Source organism: Pseudorca crassidens, chromosome 18 (assembly GCF_039906515.1).
Source record: "Pseudorca crassidens isolate mPseCra1 chromosome 18, mPseCra1.hap1, whole genome shotgun sequence".
Taxonomy (NCBI): domain Eukaryota; kingdom Metazoa; phylum Chordata; class Mammalia; order Artiodactyla; family Delphinidae; genus Pseudorca; species Pseudorca crassidens.
In genome coordinates, this window is record NC_090313.1 from 74,732,124 (window position 1) to 74,755,143 (window position 23,020).

General features: G+C 36.3%; 1 protein-coding gene across 12 annotated transcripts in view; it reads right to left on the bottom strand.

Annotated features, from left to right (window-relative positions):
• PAN3 (poly(A) specific ribonuclease subunit PAN3) overlaps window positions 1-23,020 on the bottom strand; it is a 116,150-nt gene that overhangs the window by 55,549 nt on the left and 37,581 nt on the right. For all 12 annotated transcript variants that reach the window (XR_010937010.1, XR_010937009.1, XM_067713599.1 and 9 more), the window contains one exon: window positions 9,720-9,870. Coding sequence is in view for 10 of the 12 variants with exons in the window: in XM_067713599.1 (XP_067569700.1) it covers window positions 9,720-9,870 (151 nt within the window). In the remaining 2 variants the exon portion in view is untranslated. The remainder of the gene's footprint in view (window positions 1-9,719; window positions 9,871-23,020) is intronic.

The following is a 23,020-nucleotide window of genomic DNA, read 5'->3' on the forward strand; positions in this document are numbered from 1 at the left end:
CAAGACAACCATGTCTGATTATAAAAAGTTATAGTCACAAAAAATAAGATTAAATTAGTTAACAACGTAATTTTAACTTTAAATTTCTTTCCAACAAATAAAAGCTAGTAACAAATTAAGAAGAAAAATTAGTCTGGCTTCAAAAAATGTTATTGAATCAATAAACACTTCTTACTTCTTTAACATTAATAACAACTTAGTTGACCTTTACATAAAAATCTTAAAACATACATATTAAAACGTAACATGCAAATAAAAGATATCTGATTACTAGTTCTAGATCCGTGAGGTTTAAAATTTTAAACAGCCACGGTACGTATGCTATGCATTTTTCAGACATTCTGAAAAATTTATGAGATGTATCAACAATTGATTTACATTATGTGTGTCCCATAAGCATTACTAAGGTAGAAGAAAGCCCTGTGGCCTGGTTTCGCTTAAACGGTATTTGTGATCTTGGCTGAGCTTCAGGAACCCCTGTAACAATTCATTCAATGGTTACTTATCTGGTAACTTCAGTTACCCAGTACACAGACTCGAACCAGAAAAGCGACATCAGCCTCAGCCAAAGAATAATTTAAAGCCCCATCCATGCACCTTATTCACAGGCGACAGTTCACGTCCTTGCCTCAAAGTCTTTTCCTTATTTAAAGAAAGCGCAGATTAGGAGAAGAAAAGGGCTGTTAAGAAGAAAGAGGAGAGAAGGCAGCACAGAGCATTAAGCAGAGCAGTAGTTCTCAAAATGGACTCCCCAGAAAATCAGCAGCATCACCTGGAAACACATCAGAAAAGGAAATTCCCTGGCTCACCCAGACAGACCTACAAAATCAGCAGCTCTGGGGATGGGACCCAGGGAGTGCTGGGTTTTAACAGGTACTCCAGGTGATTCTGACAGACTGAAGAACCACTGTCCTGGAGTTAGGAATACTAACAGCACAACAGAGTCATCAATAAAAAGCCAGCAAGAACTCACTAACATGGTTCAAATTGTCTGAGTATGTCCATTCAAGGTACTACATTCAGGCACTTTAATAGGCTCAGAGAGCAAGAGAAATTACCTCCAAGGAGTTATAATCTGATTGAGGTGGGAGGACGATGGAAAGGGTGAAGAATCCAAGTAATTACATAACACTGAAGCAAGCTGCTCTTCAAACTCCGTTACCTAAAATGTAGCAACTGCGCTCCGGTTCACTACAATCACCTGAAGCACGTCAAACTGAGTGTGAGTCATCAAAGGAAAGTCAACTCTGCGTGAAGCAACAGAAACTACAAAGTCTGGCAGTCTTTCTTTGAAAAATTGCTGAGAATATGAAGTTTTGACAATGAAAGCCATAAAGCTTCTTATATCCAAAAATTCAAGTGTGATGGAGAGCTTCATTTTCCATGATGCTAGATAAATCAGTTACTGTAGCTGTTTTGGTGATTTCTTTAAAGTAGATACAAAAGATGTAAATAAGATAATGCCCCAAAATGCCTTTATATGAGATAACCAGGGTCAACTTAAAATTCTGCATCCAAAGAAGACTGGAGCATGCAGGCCAGCTGCTTAAAAAGATGAAAGTCTGGATTTTGGTGGACAGTCATGGTTGGAGAAACTTTGCAGACAATTTCCAGGTTTGTCCATAACAACTTCCCACTCAGGCTCCTCCATGCTTTCCCCCTTCCAGCTGACTGGAGAGATGCCTAGAAACCCTTTGACCTGGGTCCTTAAGTACATGGAGAACAGGATCCCAGACAACCTGAAAAATCTGTCCTGGACTGTTACAAAAGCAAGAAATACATTTTTGTCATGTGAAGCCACTACATTTTGGATCTCCATGTTTCAGCCGTTTAGCCTACCACATCACAACAGTGGGCAATAAGATTATGGTCCATAGTAACTATGGCTTAGGGAGCATTTTGGTGACAACAATTATATTAATATCCTATTGATCTGTACTGTTTTCTAAAAGGTACACCCCCCACCAAAAGGGACTATTAGTTACTAGTTATTATTTATAGGAATACCATTCTAAAATCTGGATAACCACATCACAAATATGGGAAGATGTTCATGAAATCATAAGAAAACATCGCATTTCAGAATATCAATGTGTAAGAGATTCATGACTAAAAAATCAAAAACTAAATATTATCACCATCAACATTTAGTCCACATCTGAGTTTTTGCTCGTGTACATGGTTGGAGTTTACATGCCTGTGTGCACTGAGGGTTTTAAAGGGATACATCTCTCTGATTCCTCTACTTTTACTAAGACTCTGCCCCATGCCCTACCGTAGGGTAAATGCACATCCAAAAGGCAAAAAGAGTAAGAAAAAAAGATGACTTTCACATATGAATATGACTAGTCAGGCTGAGAAGAATCAGGGCAAGTCAATAAAAGAGCCTGCCACCATTCACTTCATTCCTACAGAATTAGAGGACCATTCCTATCTAGACATGTCACACACAGCATAGTAATTTTGTCCACACAAACACTCTCTCTCTACTAAGTACCTACAATGCTCCACTGAGCCAAAAGGTGAAAAAAAATGATCCCTGGAGGTTTCAACCTATTTGACTCAAAGGAAATAAAAAGACTGACTTCTAACTCTCCACATCCAGCTGAGAACCAGGAATGTTCTTGGGCACTCACAAATACATGCTGTCTCTCCCTGCCTCAGTTCATTCAGGACCTCTACAACACTCTACTCACCCCAGACCCTAACCTTACACTGCTGAAACAAAACCCCCCTCATCTGTACCTGTGATACAAAGGATTTTCTATTTACACATACTATGTCAAGGAAGTCCATATACCTTTTAAAGTCCTTTTTAAGTCTAGTATCAACACACAAATCAAACTCTTCTCTCCTTTTTGCTACTTCGCATCACTGTTTTCATTTCTGTCTCCTTTTAGTGTACCTATCTACCTCCTATTGATCAACATGTCACAAAACAATACAATTTTAGATTAGAAAGACTTTTAAAATTCTCTATTATCTTCTCATAGAAATGAATATGCTAAAACACAGGGATCAAACAGCATGCTGAAAGCTACATAGCTACGTTAGTAGAAGAACTGGTACCATGTTCCAAAGGCAATCAAGTCACGATCCAATGAAAGCAGCCCCAAAACAGCAGGAGATGCTGCTACAGTTGTAGATCAGTGAACCTATAGATGAAGGGAACCCCTACCCACTCCCATCCAGCCCTTACTTCTCAGTTAAAGAACAAGTTAGCCAATACATGAGATTGAAACAGGAAGTCCACAATAGAAACGCTCAAACCTAACAGGACACATTAACCAGGGATTCCCCAACCAGCAGAACAATATCCACTGTCAGCTACTTTAAGCCTTACCTGGCAGGTCTCCAAGCCAGCTGCGGCAGCCACATCCCCCTCGCGCCATTAACGTCTTGCCTCAGTGTCCTGAAATTCCCAACCAGGAAGGAAATATAGCCAGCAGGCACTCCCAACCCAGTTACGGCTCTACAGTTCTACTGTTAGTAACCTTCCCTGGGACGTCACCATCTGTACCCATAAACATGCATACGCCGAGCAGCCCCCACCTAGGAGGAGCTCAACATTACAGGGCCTTCTTCACAAAAACCTCAGGGACCCCTGACCTTAACTATAAAGTTTTCTTTTATTTTTTAATGTAGAAAGCAAGCCCCAATTAGAAAACCTGGACATGTTTGAGTGATTCTGCTGAATATACCTGAAAAACAAAGTAGTTACAAAAAATGGAAACATGCAATTTAAAAATAATACAAATATTTTGACTGGTTTTAAAAATGTTTTAACATCTCAAAACACAGAGCAACTCTAGTTCTGATAAAGTTAAACTTTCAACAGGCATATTTCTGTTCCTCATGTGACAATACACCTACACCCTCTTGAACACTTGCAGTATCTAGTTCTTCAAAGATGTTTACAGGATCATTAAAATTCACTGTAATTAAGAGATAGCCACCAATTAAAATTTTTTCTCTGAGATAAAAATGAAGCTTAGTTAAATGAGCATTTATTAGGCACCCTCTTTATGCCTAAATTTGTGCTAGATAAGAAGTGACTCCGTCCCTTCTTAAGAAATTTGTAATGTGCTTAGGAAATCTAGACTGACATTTAAAACAGAATACTTTAATGGTAAACTACCGCTATTGCTATTAAGGGTAAAAATAATTCACAGAAACCAGTTCAGATGGAAATATCAAAATAAACTCATGGTAGGATTACTTGACGGTCCCACAAAATTCATTTAATGAAAAATAATTAAAAGGAAAATCTGTTTTAGAGTTACATCATATGAAACAGGGAGATGTTTTAGAATTACCTAAATATTTTGTATAATTTTTATTTTCAATAATTATACTACTTAGTAAAACATAAAATAATCTAAAATGATAGCTTATAGTTTTTATGCCTTGAGTGATTTTAATGTAGAGCCTAAAATACAAAGAGAAATTTGAAATATGAACTTAGATATTTACCATCTGCAAAACCATAGCTTCAATCCATTAGCAACCTATTTTCCCAATGGTACATACACTCCTTAGCTGGATATCAGAGTAGTAATACAGGTAGGTAGACATATCTGAGGATTTAATTTTACCCACACTAGTGTTACAGCATTATGACCTATGATTTTTGACTTATACAATTTATTAATTTTAACAGTATTTTCCCAGTTTGCCCTCTCTCTTGTTTGCGTCAAAAACAGATCAGTTATATGGACACACACATACATACAACTAGTCTAAAAAAACAACTGAAAGGGCTATCATGTAGGAAAGATTTTAATTTATTCTATTCAAGGAAAAGACCTAGGACTAATGGATAAAAGATACACAAGACAGAGTTTAGTTCAACAAAAGATCTAATTTTCTTTTTTATTCAAACTATTAAAATGTACACTGGGCTACCTTGGTTAGCTACGTAATTCTTTATTACTGTAAGTGAAAAAGCAGAAGCTAGATGATAATCTCTCAGGAATGCCACCTCTAAACTGGCACAAGGCTGAACCATGGAAACCCCAAAGGTTCCACTTAGACCAATGACCAGTGTCAGATTACCGCATCGGCCAACTAGTATGCAACTGAAATGAATGAAGCCTCCATTTCTTCATTATGATATAAAACATCACAGAATCAGAGAACTTTATTCTTTAGCACAGAACTTTAAAAAAAATATCACCTTTCAACATTAGAAGTATGAGAATATTTTTAAATAGTACATTATATATATTAAAAGTTAAATATTTTTCAACAAGAATGACGGATGAATATTAATTTTCCCTTTTCTTTTCCCTTCCTCTTTTTCCCCATACCTTGCCCAAGCCAAAAAATAAAGAATGTAAGCCAATTTTATCTATCAATTTGGCACTCGCAGGAATATATAAGAAATGATTAAGTGTTTCAAAAAACTGGATCTGGGCTTCCCTGGTGGCGCAGTGGTTGGGGGTCCGCCTGCCGATGCGGGGGACACGGGTTCGTGCCCCGGTCCGGGAAGATCCCAAATGCCGCGGAGCGGCTGGGCCCGTGAGCCATGACCGCTGAGCCTGCGCGTCCGGAGCCTGTGCTCCGCAACGGGAGAGGCCACAACAGTGAGAGGCCCGCATACTGCAAAAAACAAACAAAAACAAAAAAAAAACTAAATCTAAAAATATACTTTAAAATTCTTCTAAAATATTATGATTAAATTTTAATGAAGGAATACAATTATTTAATAATGATAGGTTTAGTATAATTATTAGATGCTGCTCATCAAATCAATCATCTGAGATTACCATAATAATTTACAATAAAATATACTCATGGTCCAAAAATCTGCACCATTCTCATCTTGAAGGAATGAATATTTGAAAGTACTAAAAAGTCACTTATGGCTCTCTTTCTCATTTATAAATCAATGATGGCATCTTCAAATTCAAGAACTCCCTTCTACCTCTCCCAAGTGTACACACACAATCAAGCAGAACAAGAGATGCTCAACTCCTGAGTCACAACTGTGCACTAAACCACCAGAGGACATATTAGAACACTACCCAGAAATGTACGCTCCTGTTGCTACCTCTCTCAGAATCACCTTCAACAGACTACGGCCAAGACTGAGGTAATTAAAGTACACCAAGACTTAGCTTACCAAGTTTACTACCACATCAAAATACTCTCAGGAAAAATTCTGATAGAAAACCATTCAGCAATTAGTTCTCATGATAAAATTATTTTTCATGGCACAAAAAATTAAAGTATAAGCTGTCTTTTCACATACTTAGCATAGTCATATTTTCATTTCTAAAGGCTATTCCAAAAATGTTTGCCTAAAACTAGACCTATTAGAAAAATATATCTTTATACATTACTTTAAAGGTATTGTTACTATATCACACTCAGGAAATAAAATTTTGCTAAGGGTGTGTTAAACCAGTGATTCTTAACTTTTGGAAGGCTGTGGCCCTCCAAGAGGATAATAAAATCTGTGACCAGAGAAAAATGTGTATTTACAAATTAAAAATATGTCTATAATTGTAGGGGTTCTAAAAGACAATTAAGCCCCAGTTAAGTGCCATAGCCCAAATACTAACGCTTACAACTACCTTCATAGAAGACACGTAGAAATACAGCTATCGTTCTCCGGTTAAATGTGCGGAAAACAACTAAACCTATAGCTCCTTCATTTCTTAAATTAAAATAAAATGTATATACAAGTCAATGGAAAGTTAACGTGTGCTGCATATATTTAACACTTTCAAATACCTTTTAGACCCAATTAGCTATTTAAATTCAAATAATTTTTGTATAAAGTTTCACTTCTTGCATTACAACCTTTTTAAAATACAAATCATGTTTTTAAAGTGATCAAGTTTTAGAGGAACCTGATTCACTCAGGATCCACTTTGTTCCACACATTACGTTTTTCTTCCTTACGATCTGAGGAAATAAAAATCTTAACATCTACTCAACTTTGCTCAAATATTTTTACATTTTTGGTCGAAGGATATATTTAAATATGTATTTTTTCACATATAATGAAAATGACATTACTCTAGTTTACATCTGAGTGCCAAAATATTTAAGGTTTCATATTTTTTAGGAAAACAATAATTTGACATATTTTCAAGGGTACTAATTTCTGGAACAGAAGTTGAAAAAAAGAGAAAATGAAACTTTATAACTGAAAATTATCACTAGGTTACACCTATAGTAGACAAGGAGGATTAAAGATCAGTTAAATCACCACTAAGGCAGGTAAATAAACTTCTATGACCTTTCTTATTCTACAGTCTTAAAGTGAAAATACCAAGAACCTCTCCTAGGCCTTGAAAAAAATATTTATGGGTAAGAAGTAATGGAAGACACTGAAGGGATAAAATGTTTTTCTGAAAGTACAGACTTAATTTTGTTTTCCTTTGTTCATCTCCACAGAGTGTTAAGCCATTAACTAAAAGGAGAAAATATGGAGAAATAATAAATGCAAAACCATTAATCACTCCAGTATTTTTGGAAAATATTTTAGCCTCGTTGATTGCCATTTGAATAAAGAACAATTTTTAAATAGTTGGTGTAAAGAATTCAGGAATACATTTAATATAATATACTGACCTATTTCCAATGGTTCCAGACAGTAATTACTTTCATTAATAGGAAGCAGAATGACCACTTTAATGTTAGGGCTATGTAGAAGAAGAGTAAATAGTTTTAAATTAATTCATTTCATCCTAAATTTAGGTTGTGAAATCCAATGGGGACCAATGAAACACCTACCTACACACAAGTTAATAACAACTGGAAACCTTAAACAAATACCACAGCATTAACGGATTTTGTAATTAAATGTTTTCAGTATCTAAAATTCCCTTTGACATTTTTAACTCCTCCAGTATTTAAAAAGCCCATCTTTTAGCCTGAACTAGTCTGATCAAAGATGTGAACAAAATATTTACTTATGAGACAAGGGAAAATGTGCTGTTAGGCCAAAATCAACTGGTGCTTAATTAAGAAAGCCAAAGGGTTCTGACTGGCGTACGGGTTTTGTTACTGTGGGTGCTTTATAAACACTGCTCTGAAGTCTGGACAATCCCTAAGAAAGTTCAGATGTACAGCTGACATGTAGATTATGCTCATGTAAACAATGTGCACACACCTCAATGGGAGAAAATCATAGCAGCACATTACTTACAAGTAAAACTTTAGGGCTACCAGGGATATTCAATTCTGACACTGCTCTCTAGGGAAGAATGGAAAATGTTTACAAATTTAACTGAACCTGAAAAGAGCCAAAGTAGAAAAAAAGGTAAAGGGACAAGTAAGGGGGAAGGAGTTGCAAGGTATATCTCAAGGCCCTCCACACAAAATTATCTTAAAAGTTTCACCAGAAAGGTATGTAATTCTTGGTTATGTTTAGTTAATAAAATGATCAACTGCTCACTGGGGTGGGGGAGGATGAGTGGGAGATGAGTGGGAAGGGAGGGAGGGAGAATGAGATGGAGAGAGGGAGAGAGGGAGGGAGAGAAGGGGAGGAGGGAGAGGTGAGGGGAAGTAGGCATTGATAAAATCCTTGGCAACGCAAGGTTATTAAGCCTCTGAATACACTTGATACTTTATACACTAAACCGGATGCTCTGTTCCATAAAGTTATCATTATCTTCTCTCATTCTTCTTCCCAAAAAGGTCCTTGATTTCAATATCAATATCAAAACCAATGATTTATCACCATCACTGATTAGATTAAGCCCTGGAGGCAGTACTAGTTCCAGGCTGATCTAGATAGATCTTCTGGCTTCATTTAATGTATATAAATTTCCTTTTGTTTCTGTTTTTTTAAACATTCAGGACCAAGTGATGATTTTCCAGTACAGGTTCCAGAAACATAATCTGGGTAGCTCAACCATTTCACAGACACAAGACAACCTGCTCAGCACTTACTATGAATTCAATATAATTCTGCATACATTGTCTAATTAAGGTACACAGCAGTAGGAATGGGTGATGTTAATTATCTAAGAAAACTTTCATATTTTGATATGTGTTTATGTTAGAAAGCAGAATACAAAATCTGCATGAATTTTTAGATAAAAGAGGGGAACTTCTAAGAAGATAGGGTTCTCAAAGGGTTACTCTGAACTATGCCTCAGGACCCCTGAGGTATAAGTGCATTTCTTCGAATTCTTCTTCCTGCCATTTCGGGTAACCTTGGAAGGAAGTGTTGAGGTGTACTGTCTTCCCTGCCTCAGTGGCCCCTAATAGTTCACACTTCTCTCCTGCCATTGTTTACAATACTTTACCCAATTCGAATTACTGCTACAGATCTATAGCCAAACACCTGAAAGGCAATACATCTAAACTTTTCTTTTAAATGATATAAATTATTTTTTAGAAATTTATTTCAAAAGGAGGCCCTTGACGCTCTTACAGAAGTTTTTGAGTGAAAGAGCATTATCATGAACTTAAGGAAATACTATGGCCCAGACAGACTTTTCTTCTCAATAACCATTTTCTCCTTTAAATTTATTTTTGTGCTTTTAAACATCCTTATATTCAATTTTTGTTCATATTTAAATTTTGCTTTAAAATTTTCAACTACATTTGGACTATGGTACCAAAACCTAGAACGTAAAACTCATAATGTGTTCAAATATGACTCACTGAAGAATACAATTTCAGGTCTGGTAAACTACCAGCAAATGTGCTTAGAGACATGCTATCTGGAACTCACTGGAAACAGTTACTCAACTTACCTGGGGCTAATCCAGCAGCAGCAGCAGGAGTCCCCATGGATGGGTGAGAGAATACTTGAGAGAAGGCAGACGCATGTGCCTGGGACGCGTTACTGAGCCTGGAGGTTGCTCCTCCTTTGGGAATAAACTCGCTTGCAGTAGGATTTGGTGTCTATTTAAAAATCAAATATAGTAAGTTAACACATTTTAAGCCCAAAAAGACAATGAATCTACTAGGCATTATTCCACAGTGCTCTATTTACTGAGTAAAATATTTTATTGAAAGCCATTTACAGTGTTTTTTAGTTTTCATATTTTGGGGTGGGATAATTAAATTTCTTGAAGAAAAATTTTCATCAAATTTGAGGGTTTTAATCATTTCATTTGCAGAATTTAACTTCAGAACATGAAAATTTGCCTTTATTGTCAAATATACATCATTACCAAACTATCCTAACACATTTTAGAGAACTAGGACATTGAAACTGCCTCAAAACTGAGCCAACAAGTTTCAAATTTAACGTCTTTAAACCACTTCTACCAGGATAAAGATCAAAACTGCCTTTATTCCAAAATTAATCACTTCCTTCTTTATAAGCACTTAAGACATTTCCCCAATAATATAGTACCATGTATTTAAATAACAGTAAAGACAAGAAAAGCACTTAAAAACAAGGCAAACACACGAGAGGACTCAAGATATAAGAAAAACATAATAGAGGCTCCAATGTCTGCTAAGTATTCATGTAACTTGTTATATTAAAAAACATTTTACTATGAGATAAAAAAATTTCCTCCCAGTTGTACAATGCCACCTCTTATCTAGTCAAGTGGCATGTTGCCTTTAAGAATGACTAGCACGTTATAAGACTGCAAATCAATTTCACAAATGGTCTATATTTTGTCCATGTGGAAAAAATGAATATCCTAAATATTTTTCTGAAATTGTGACCTACATGCTTAAGTACAGTGAAGATTCAACACATTGATATTTGAATTCAACTTCCAAAAGGGTCGACCAAAGAGATAATTTAGTATGTTCATACTTCAGCCCACATTTTCTGTATACATATAAGCTAAGTTTAAAATACACTGAATCACGATGCAAAAAATTTAATCACTTGAAGTATTTTAGAACTGATCATTAAAATGGAAAAATACTTCCATAGAAGGCATAAAATAAAAAGATGGACTAATTACTGTACAATCCAAGAACAACTTCCCTACTCAATATGAATGACATTTTAAACTGCTAGGTTAGAGTTCAAAATATTAAATTTGGAAAATAGCAAGTCAAGAGGCTAACCTCATTTTAAACTCTAAAACAAATGATATTTTACTAGTTACGTTCCAGCTAAAATTAAATGCAAAGTAATAAAATACAGAAAAAATGTTAACCTGTGTTTAACTACAATATACTAGATGTACAGAGAACCTCTTTTACTGCCATATCTAAGACATAAAATTCTGAAGAAAAAAAAGAATCAGGCCTGAACCAAAACATATTTTCCAAAGAGAAAAAAAAAAGTCCTCTTCTGTCACTTATGTGTCTATTTTAAAACCTTCCAAATTTAAAACACTGGCATTTTCTTTAAAAGTACGGCCAATTCCTTAATTTCTGGAGTAGAAAATAAGCCAACGCATTTTATTGACGTAGTAATCCCTAGTTATAAAAGAACAAATGGTTACCAAGAGGACCCCTTCAGAGCTAAATCAGTGTGTACTAGTTAATGCTGAATCTGTTGTAGAAGATGAAAGTCAAGATAAAATCAATCAGATAACTTGGTAAAAGAGGTCAAAACGCAATCAGATAACTTGGTAAGAGTTCAAAACGCCTAGGAGAGATGGATACTTCAGGATTACAAGATTACTAAGAGACAGCAAATTTAGACAAAGAAATTAATCTAATCTAATCCCGAGAAAAAGTATCACCCACTTTCCATTTCATTTATACCTTACATTTACCTTGAATAAGAGACTTTTGATTTCAAAGCTGAGTTTCTCTAAATCAAATCTATTTTAAATTAGTCTGAAAGACTATTTTTAAGGGATCCTATAAAGGAGAAAAAGGAGGGGAAAATCTATTCTACCTCCCCCAAATAAATTATATATAAAATGCCATTATAACAAATAATAAAGGTCCTTCAAATTTATTATGATAGAAGTTATTAAAATTAACTATGAAAATGTATACACTAAACTGCAACTTTTAGGGATTCAACAACCACAGATCCAAAAAACCTACCAGCAATGAATTTTAATTAAGAAGTGAAAAGAAGGGCCTAAACCCCTCCCTCCATTTTTTTTCCTGATTTATGATGGCAAGGCATTTCCCTTGTCTGGGTGGTTAGACAGTTTGTTTTATTTCAGATGAGTTTATCTGAGATGAGAGAGAAGGTTAAAGAATTTAAATGGCAGAAAAAAGAATTACATAGTAGGTATAACACAAAAAACAAAATCTAGGAATAAGTGAGTAGCGCTACTATTATTAACAGTTAATATAAATTCCTCTAACCAGATTAGAGAACTATTAAAAATACTTAATGAGAAATTATAATAATGAGAATACTTTCTCATGATAAAATTAGTTAAAATAAGAACTATATAATAAAAGTTATATATAACTATATAATAAAAAGATGCATTCTTTAAACCATTTTAATATAACTGGTTTGTAACATATATAAGGGTTTTATAAAGCAACAAAATACCATAGGCACACACCTTTAACATGTTAAAAAGAATACTTTTTTAGAGATAGATAAGGCAAAACTGGTAACTAAAACCAGTATCACATTAAAATGAAATCTCTGTTCATCAGAAAATAAACGATTGGGACTTCCCTGCTGTCACAGTGGTTAAGAAGTCAGCCCACGAGTCACAACTACTGAGCCTGCGCTCTAGAGCCCACGAGCCACAACTACTGAAGCCTGCACGCCTAGAGCCCGTGCTCCGCTACAAGAGAAGCCACCGCAACGAGAAGCCCGCGCACCGCAAGAGTAGCCCCTGCTCGCCGCAACTAGAGAAAGCCCATGAGCAGCAAAAGAGACCCAACACAGCCAAAAATAAAGTTTTTAAAAAAAGGAAAAGAAAATAAACAATTTATTTTAGCTTTAGGAGGCAAAGGTTATATCTAGAAAGAAGAGTCAAGGACTTGGGTTATATAAATTTGTCTAACTTCAACAACACTAAAGAGAATGGAATAAACGAGAAAAGGAATAGTGAAAAAGAACACCAAAGTTTTATTACTCCCACCCTGTGACTTAGATAATCCCATCATAACTCTCTAAATATGTTCCTATAATATTAAATTTGTGGGTTTTCTAACATACATATAATTATATTTCTATTCATAATTTCTAATTTCTATTCATACTTATTTATTTTTATTTGTTTATTTTTGGCTGCGTTGAGTCTTTGAAGCTGTGCGCAGGCTTCCTCTAGTTGCGGCAAGTGGGGGCTACTCTTCGTTGCGGCGCGCGGGCTTCTCATTGCGGTGGCTTCTCTTGTTGCGAAGCACGGGCTCTAGGCGTGCAGGCTTCAGTAGTTGTGGCTCGCAAGCCCTAGAGCGCAGGCTCAGTAGTTGTGGCGCACGGGCTTAGTTGCTCCGCGGCATGTGGGATCTTCCCGAACCAGGGCTCGAACCTGTGTCCCCTGCATTGGCAGGCGGATTCTTAACCACTGTGCCACCAGGGAAGCCCTCTATTCATACTTTAAGTCCTAATTTTCATTCATATCTTAAACAGCTCTAAATGTACATTTGGGGAAAAAAATCAATGTTTATGTCAAACAGCAGACATTCACTCTGTGAGAAGTTATCAATAGAGTTTTAGGTTCTCACACACTTAAATTTACACCGCAACTTTCACAACCAAAAGAACCAAGTGCATTTTATTTAGTGAGTTCTTCAAACCAACATCATCCCCCAACATTTGGATATGATTCCTACCTGTCCTCTCCAGACAGAAATATACTAAGTCAAGAGTCCTGGCCTTTAGCTTATAAAGCACTGTTGTAATTATTATCATTATATTTTAAATGAAATAATAATTAATGTTTCAATTCAGACATCCCAACCAACCAAAATGATAGAGTGTTTCCTATTTTACCAATGACTGATAAAGGTTTTGTTTTTTTTTTACAAATGAAGTAATTTTCTGTTGAGGTTTCTAGCTCAAGATTAATACAACTTTATGCTTTTCTACTATCATATTATTTCTTGGAAACTGTTACTTTTAAAGTCTAATTCAGAATTTAATACTCTGCTGGACTCCACTACAATCAAGAGTACTTATTAATAACACAATAAATTAGTCCCATAAATTAAGGGACTAATTTAATAAACAGTGAAACAAAATAAAAAGTTCAGCCATTAATTTTTAATTAGGTAGAATGACAGGAAGAGGTTTATACTGAATAAAAACACAAAATATTATGTAATATTTCACTGCAAATATGCCAAAAGGTCTGTACGAAAAAGAAAGTTGTCTTAAGGTGATGTGACGAATGACTGAGGAATCACTGCTATTCCTGAATATTGGTCAGGCTTTTTAAAATCGCACAGTAACCTCATAAAACCATAAAATACCCTCCTTAGTAAAACTCCTTGTAACGAGCTCAACTTGCTTTACCTCTTAATAGCTTCATAAGCTGCTATCAGTAATCTTTCTACTCTCTGAATGAACGTGAATGACCTGGTAAATTTTTCTGAACAGCTTTATCTAGATATAATTGACATATAAGAAATTGTACATATTTAAATGTAAGCTTTGATAACTCTTGACATAGGTAGACCACCATGAAACCACTACCCAAATCAAGAAAATGACTACATTCATCATGCCCAAAAGCTTCCACAAGCCTGAATGAAATCCCTCCCTCCTGTTCCTCTCTGCTCCACTGCTTTGGACTCCAGGCAACCACCGATAAGCTTTTTGTCACTATAGACTAGTCTGTATTTTCTAGAATTTAATATAAATGAATCTTACATACATATGTAGGTGCTGGGTTTTTTACTAGCTTCTTTCACTTTGCATCATTAAGATTCATCCCTCTTATGTTTACTTTGGGTTTAATTTGTCCTTCTTTTTCTAGTTTCTTAATATAGAAGCTGAGCTCACTGATTTGGGAACTTTTCTCCTTTTCTAATACAGGCATTTAGTGCTACAGACTTCCCTCTGATTACTGATTTAGTGGCATCCCACAACTGCTGGCATGTTTCATTTTCATTCAGTTCAAAATACTTTTAAGTCTCCCTTTCTAATCCCTCTTTGACACATGAGTAAGTCAAAAGTGTGTGTGTTACTCAGTCTCTGAATACTTGAGATTCTCCAAAGATCTGTTACTGGTTTCTAATTTAATTCTCTTGTGGTCGGAGAACACATCTGTATGACTTGTACCCTTTTAAATTTATTGAGACTTCTTTCAAGACCCAGAATTGGTCTGTCTTGGTGACCAACTTCTATGTGAACTTGAAAAGAGTATTCATGTGGTTGCTGTGGGGCACAGGGCTCTACGAGTAAACTACCAGAGCTGCTCAGGCCTCCCATCTCCTTAATGATTTTCTTCCTCTCATTGAGAGAGGAGTACTGAAATCCGTGTCACCGTCTATTTCTCCTTGCAATTCTACTAGCTTTTGTCTCATATATTTTAACTCTGTTTTTAGGTGCATAAACATTTAAAAATGGCGTATCTATGCTCCTAATAAACTGTCCCCTTTACCTTTATCACGTGACCTTCTGTATTCCTGGTAATGTTCTCTGCTCTGAAATCTACTTTTTCTGACATGAATATAGCTATGCCAGCTTTCTTTTGACTAGTGCATGGTATAACTTTTAATCTATTTTTGTGTTTATGTTTAAAGCAGGTTTCTTGTCAACTTCATATAGTTAGAGTTTGCTCTTTTTCTTTAATCCAATTTGAAAATCTGCCTTTTTATTAGGATGTCTAGAAGACTTATATTTAATGTGATTACTGATAAGTTCGGGTTTGAATCTATCTACATATTGTTACTTGTTTTCCATTTCTTCCACCTGTTCTTTGGTCTCCTTTTCTGTTTTCTGCCTTCTCTGGGATTAAATGATTTTTTTAATTTTCATTTTACCTCCTCTCTTGGCTTGTTAGCTATAACTCTCTCTGTTCTGTTACTGTGGTGATTATCTTAGGTTTTACAGTACGTATATTTAACTTATCACTGACTATCTTAGTCTGCTAGAGCCATAATAAAATACCACGCACTGAGCAGCTTAAACCCGCGGTCCCCAAACTTTTTGGCACCAGGGACCGGTAACGTGGAAGACAATTTTTCCACAGACGGGGGAGGCAGGGGGATGATTCAGGCGGTAACGTGAGCAATGGGCAGCGGCAGATGAAGCTTCGCTCACTTGCGCGCTGCTCACCTCCTGCTGTGAGGCCCGGTACCTAACAGGCCGCAGACCAATACTGTGCCGCAGCCCAGGGGTTGGGGACCCCTGGCTTAAACAATGGAAACGTATTTTCTCACAGTTCTAGAAGGTGAGAACCCAAGATCAAGGGGCCAAGAGGGTTTGTTTCTCCTGAGGCCTCTCTCCTTGGCTTGCAGAAAGCCATCCTCTCACTGTGTCCTCACAGCAACAGGCCTTTTCTCTGTGTGTGTGTGCAACCCTGGTATTTCTTCATCTTCTTCTAAGGACACCAATCATATTGGATTACGGTCCATCCTTACAACCACATTTAGCCTTAATTAAATCTTTAAAAGCCCACTTCTATATACAGTCATATATATATTTTAAAATGAATTTGGGGAAGACACAATTCAGTCCATAACACCAACTATCACTGAATTTTAAACTACTTCAGATATAGTGTAACAAGCTCACAATATTATACTTCCATTTCTCCCCTCCCAGACTTTGTGCTATTATCATCATATATTTTATTTTTACATATGCTATAAACCCAACCACACACTATTACCGTTTTTGCTTTCAACAGTCAATTATCTTTCAAAGAGACTTACAGAGTAAGGGGGACAGTTTCTTATATTTACTCATGTAGTTACTGTTTCCAGTGTTCTTCATTTCTTTGTATAGATCCATAAGGTATTTTCTTCCTTCTGCCTGAAGTACTTTCATTAATATCTATTAAGTACACATATACTGCAGGTGAACCCTTTCAACTCTTGTATGTTTAAAAAGATGTTTATTTTGCTTTTTAAAAAATATATAATTTTGAAGTAATTTAAAATTCACAAGTAGTAGTATCCTTCACCATCTTTCCCCAAAGACATCATCTTACATAACTAGAGTATATTTTCAAAACCATAAAATTAACATTGGTGCGATAAGTTTAACTAAACTGCACATTTTATTCAAAGTTTCACAAGTCTTTAAATGCACCCAATGGATTACATCCTTGCATTTTTCCCAAGAACGGAATTCTAAGTTGACATTTTTTTTCTCTTCCTATATTTTAAAGTTATCGTTGCACTGTCTTCTGGCTTGTACTGTTTCCAACAAGAAATATGCTATCACTTACATCTTCGTTCCTCAAAAGTGAGTATGTTTCCCTCTGGCTGTTTGTCTGGTGTGCCTCGGTGCGGTTTTTACTCCCCCATGTTTCTTTCGTGCTTGTGTTCATTGAGCTCCTGGATCTGTGGGCTTACAGTTTTCATGCAATTTGGAAAATATCTGCCCACTGTTTCTTAAAATATTTTTTGTTTGCCCTTCCCCCACCCTGCTTCAGTGACTAAAAATACAAGTGTGTTAGGCTGCTTCAAGTTATCCCACGGCTCACTTTTTCTCTATTTTTTGGATAGTTTCTATCACTATGTCATCAAGTTCACTAATCTTTTCTGATGCAATGTCTAATCTGTCATTAATCCCATCCAATACTTTTCATTTCAGACAAAGTAGTTTTAAATTTTAGAAGTTTGATTTGGATTTTTTAGTAGGTCTTCCTTGTCTACACTAACATGTTTAATTTTCCTCCTAGTTTCCTGAACACATGGAGTATTGTTATAATAACTCTTCTGATGTTCTTACATACTATTTATGTGTTATAATTGATTACATTTGCTTCTCCTTATGGGTCATATTTTCCTACCTCTTTGCATTGCTGGTAATTTTTGATCAAATGCCAAATATTGTCACTTTTATCTTTTTGGGTGCTGGAGATATACACATATATATATATATATTTAAGGATGCCTTGTTTTTTTCCTTTATTTTTACTAAATTTATTTACTTTTTATTTATTTTTGGCTGCATTGGGTCTTCGCTGCTGCACGCAGGCTTTCTCTAGCTGTAGCGAGTGGGGGCTATTCTTTGTTGCAGTGCTCAGGCTTCTCATTGCGGTGGCTTCTCTTGTGGAGCACAGGCTCTAGGTGTACAGGCTTCAGTAGCTGTGGCGCACAGGCTCTAGAGCGCAGGCTCAGTAGTTGTGGCACACGGGCTTCATTGCTCCGCAGCATGTGGGATCTTCCTGGACCAGGACTTGAACCCATATCCCCTGCCTTGGTAGGTGGATTGTTAACCACTGTGCCACCAGGGAAGTCCTAGATATATTTTTATTGCTATAAATATTCTTGAGCTTTGTTCTCCATTGTCATTAAACTGATTAAAAATTAGTCTGATTCTTTCAGGTCTTGCTTTTAAGCTTTATTAGTTAAGACTAGGGCAGCATTTATTCTAAGGCTAATTTGGTCTTACTACTGAGGCAAAAGACTTCCCATTACCCTACTTAATGCTTCATGAATTATGATGCTTTCCATGTTGGCTTGTGGGAATAGGAACTATTCTTGGCCTCGTGTGAGCTCTGAGAATTATTTCCTGTAATCTTTTCAGGAATCTCTTTTTCCAGTTCAAGTAACTCCTCACTCATAGCCTCTGATCAGTACTCAGCTGAAGATGCAAGGAGAATCTCTGTAAGCATCCAAAGTTCTATGTATGAGCTCTCTCCTCTCCAGTACTTTTTTTGTGAGCTATATCCAGCTTGGCCTCTGTAAACTTCCAGTTTGGTCTCCCTAATTAGATAGATCACTAGGCTCCACCCGAGTTCCCGCTCTAGGCACCAGGCTCAGAAACTGCCCACCGAACAGTGAGCTAAGGTAATCACGGGGAGCTCACCTCATTTGTTTCCCATCTATCAGGGATCACTGTCTTTCACTGCCTGATATCTAATGTCTTGAAAATTGTTTCATATATTTTGGTCAGTTTTTTAGCTGTTTCTGGAGGGAGGGTAAGTCTAATCCCTGTTCTTCCACCTTGGTCAGAAGACAAATTTTGTGGTGATGTTTTCCAAACATAAGGTATTCCTAATTTGAGCTTAAGTTATAAATATATAAAATTTAGCCAACTCCTTGTTTTGGCTGGATCAGACACCCACCAGTAAAGAGATATTTTGCAACTATTAATTCAAACTATTTATGAACAAATCAACTACTTCCCTGTAAAGCTGGTTTTTCAAGTTTTGTTGTGCTTTCTATACAATCTCTTTCCTAAACAGATAAATTATGTCACAACTATCTTTCTGATAATGCAGTTACCTTTGAAGCATCAAGTCAGCATCAAGTCATGCAGTCTATTCTACATCCTAAATATTTCTCAAATTCAACTACTTCTACTCATGTCATTGTCAGTGCCCTAGTCTAGGTTACCATCATCCCAACGGACCAACTTGACTCCAGTCTTGCACAACTCAAATCCATCTTCTACTTTCAGCCAGGATAAAAGAAAGAGAGAGAAGCAGAAAAAGAAAAGGAGGAGGAGAAAAAGGAGGGGAAAATGGGAAGAAAGAAAGAGAAGGAAAGTTTTATTTAATGACTTAATTGCTGAAATCCAAAGACTGATCAGGTCAAGTCTCCACGGTCCTTGACTGAATTAAATCATTAAAAGAGAGAGAGAGATAAAACGTTGATACTAATCTTGGCCATATCTACTTTTTACCAGAACGTATGACTCCAATCTCCCCTCTTCACTACTATTCTTCTCTCTTTAGAGTGACAAAGGGGCCTAGTTTTGGACTAATTCAAAAGATTCATGCTCAAGGTAGAGGGCTGTATGTATGTCTGTGTGTGTCTGTGTCTTGGCAAGGGCAGAGAGCAGTGAATTATCTGGAAAGGTAGAAGAGGATACTGATAATGAAGGAGAAAGGCAGGGATAGGCAAGAATTTTGCCTTGATAAAATTATCTAAAAAGGCATAAAAAGATGAGACTTATAGACATAAAGAGCAGCACTATTCAGAGCGATTTTTACTAGTCTTCAGTGTTCATGAATAACACAGAATAAAGAGGAACAGGGCGAGACAGAAAGGAGAAGTCAAATGGCTAACCAGAACCTCCAAGTTCATATTTCTACATGGTTTTTTGTTGTTGTTGTTGTTTTTTGCCTTAATGGGTTGTTATTTCTCCAGATTTCAAGCATGTCCAAATATGGTCAATTTAAAATTTATCACAATATACTCAACTTCTGGGCTATTCAGAAACTTAATATTTTAAGACCAGTCAAGTTTCATCTTATAAAAGTTAACATATAACACTACTACTAAAAAAAAAACAACAACAAAAAACACTACTACTATTGTGAAATTAGTCTAATATCACAATTTACAAATTTTCTGAAGTAAACTGGGCCTTCTGATAAAACAACCCAATAGAGGAAATATGATTCTCTAAATAAATCAGATTCAAATTGGTGGGGACAGTGAAGGAAAGTTGACTACTACCGCTTACAAGAGATTCACACCATTGTTCTTTTAAATATAAGTTCTCCTACTAATAATCTGACTATCTTAAGGGCAAAGTGGCATGTGTATGTCAGAACCTGCCAGATGAAAGTCAATTAGTAAGAGGCTTTATGTTATGGTAGAGTCAAACAAAAACATTTCTGTGAACTCAGCTTAAAGTCACTCTCTCTATATAAGAGTGTGAAACTACAGGCACATTAATTTCCAAAGACGCTCATTAGTTCATCTTTCATAAAGTTTGTCAGAAATGGGTAACACTATTCTTGAGAATAGTTTGATACTATGTACCAAAATGAAAAACAAGCATATCCTTTGACCTAGTATTCCTACATCTAGGAATTTAGGCTAAGAAGAAAATCACCCAAGTAGAAAAGATTCCATTTAGCACAGATTTTTTAAATGATTTTTTAAAGTGGTGGGGGGAGGGATAACTAAAATATCTATCAATAGGGATCTGGTTATGTGGATTATGGTATATACAATAGTGTGTAGCAATTAAAAAATCATGAGAATTGATATATTTTTATTTACCATGAAAATAGGCCAATACCACTATTGAGAAAAAATAAAGTAAAATTAGGCTACAATACAGCAATTATACTAAATTGCTTCTTGTAAAATGGTGTGCATATGCCTAAGAGAACGGGTTGGGCAGGGAGGGAGGGAGAGGGAGAATGTGTGTACGTGCATGTGCACAGGTGTGTAAAAGGATTCTAACTAAAGATGCTCACTGAAGTGTTAAAAGAAGATTCTATCTCTAGGTGGTGAGGAAATGGGACATTTTTGCTTCCTCCTTTGTACTTCTCTGTAGTATGTGAATTTTTTTCAATAAACATATATAACTTTTACAAAAAAGTTTTAAGAAAGTTTGTTAAGATTTGTAAATTATGAAGCCACTTACACTACTCCCTTTTCTTTGCATATCATCATCACTGAATGGAGTGGTATTAAGAATTCACAGAGAATATGCAATATTCAAATTGAGACGAGTAGGACCAATGTATATAAAAAAAGCAAAAATCTGTATCTGGAGGATAGAAGGCATTTAAAAACAAAAACAGAGGGGCTTCCCTGGTGGCACAGTGGTTAAGAATCCACCTGCCAATGCAGGGGACACGGGTTCGAGCCCTGGTCCGGGAAGATCCGCATGCTGCGGAGCAACTAAGCCCGTGCGCCACAACTACTGAGCCTGTGCTCTAGAGCCTGTGAGCCACAACTACTGAGCCCGTGGGCCACAACTACTGAAGCCCGCATGCCCTAGAGCCCGTGCTCCACAATGAGAAGCCACCGCAATGAGAAGCCCATGCACAGCAACAAAGAGTAGCCCCCGCTCGCCGCAACAGAGAAAGCCCACGTGCAGCAACAAAGACCCAACGCAGCCAAAAATAAAATAAATAAAATAAATAAATTTAAAAAAAAAAACAGATGAAATGCTTCCTCTTCCATTAAAAGTTATTTACATGTCAAAGTTCTCCAATAACAGTAATCATTAACCATCACCGAGGTATTCTCAATATTCTACCTAGTTAATTCTTAATATTACTCTTCCTATTTATGGCAATTATTGGGTTGGCCAAAAAATTCGTTCGGGTTTTTCCATAAGATGCTAAGGAAAAACCCAAAATGAATTTTTTGGCCAACCCAGTATCTCAATAAAGTTGGGAAGAAATATTACTCTCCCTAAAAGAAGCAAAAATATCCATTTAGGTCCGTTAACGAGTAATCCAGGAGACAGCAAGACCATCACCACATTCCAGAGAGGCAATAATTACTTTACACAGCTATAACTATCTTGCATACCTATGTACATCTTCTATCCATAACTATATATCAGTAAAATCTATTTGTCACATTGCATAGTAATAGAGACTTACTTGGAGGCATTCTTTCTAACCAAGAATCCTGCCACATTTAATCACAAAATTTAACATATATTAAGGTTTTTCAAACATTTTTCCATAATGATATTTTATGTCTTGAAACTATACCAAAGGAAAACTTAAGAAAATGTACAAAACTTAAATTCAGGACTAAATTTGGCCAAATACTCATCTCACCAGATAATCGTTAATCCAGGTTAATTCATTCAACTAGTTGAATAGCTAATAATAAAAGATAATGTGCTGGGCGCTGTGCTAGGCACTGTGGAGAACAAAATATTTGAAACATAGGCACTACGTTCTAGAAGTTCACAGGCTGGCATTTCACAGGTACAGAATGTACCCTGAACCCAATTCCACACTCCCAAGAGCTCAGAACATCCATGTATCAAAAAAAAAAAAAAATAACTACCTATAGTGTGCCATTCACTGCTAGCCGGTATGTTATATACACATTAATTACAGCAATGTGAAGTGCGAGGAAAAGTGAACAAATGCTTAGAGCTGTCTAATTAGGTCATAAGACCATATGCTTGAATCGAATCCTAAAAGACAAGTTTGCTGAGTCAAGGCAGAGAGAAGGGCACAGCAAGCAAGGAGAATGTTCAAAGGCAGAGGCAGGAAGAGCATGCTGCTCTCCATCGTGCTGCAAACTGTTCAGCAGGCCTGCAGCAGTAATCTGAGGGGTCAAGAGGCACCTTGGATGCCTTTCTAAGAGA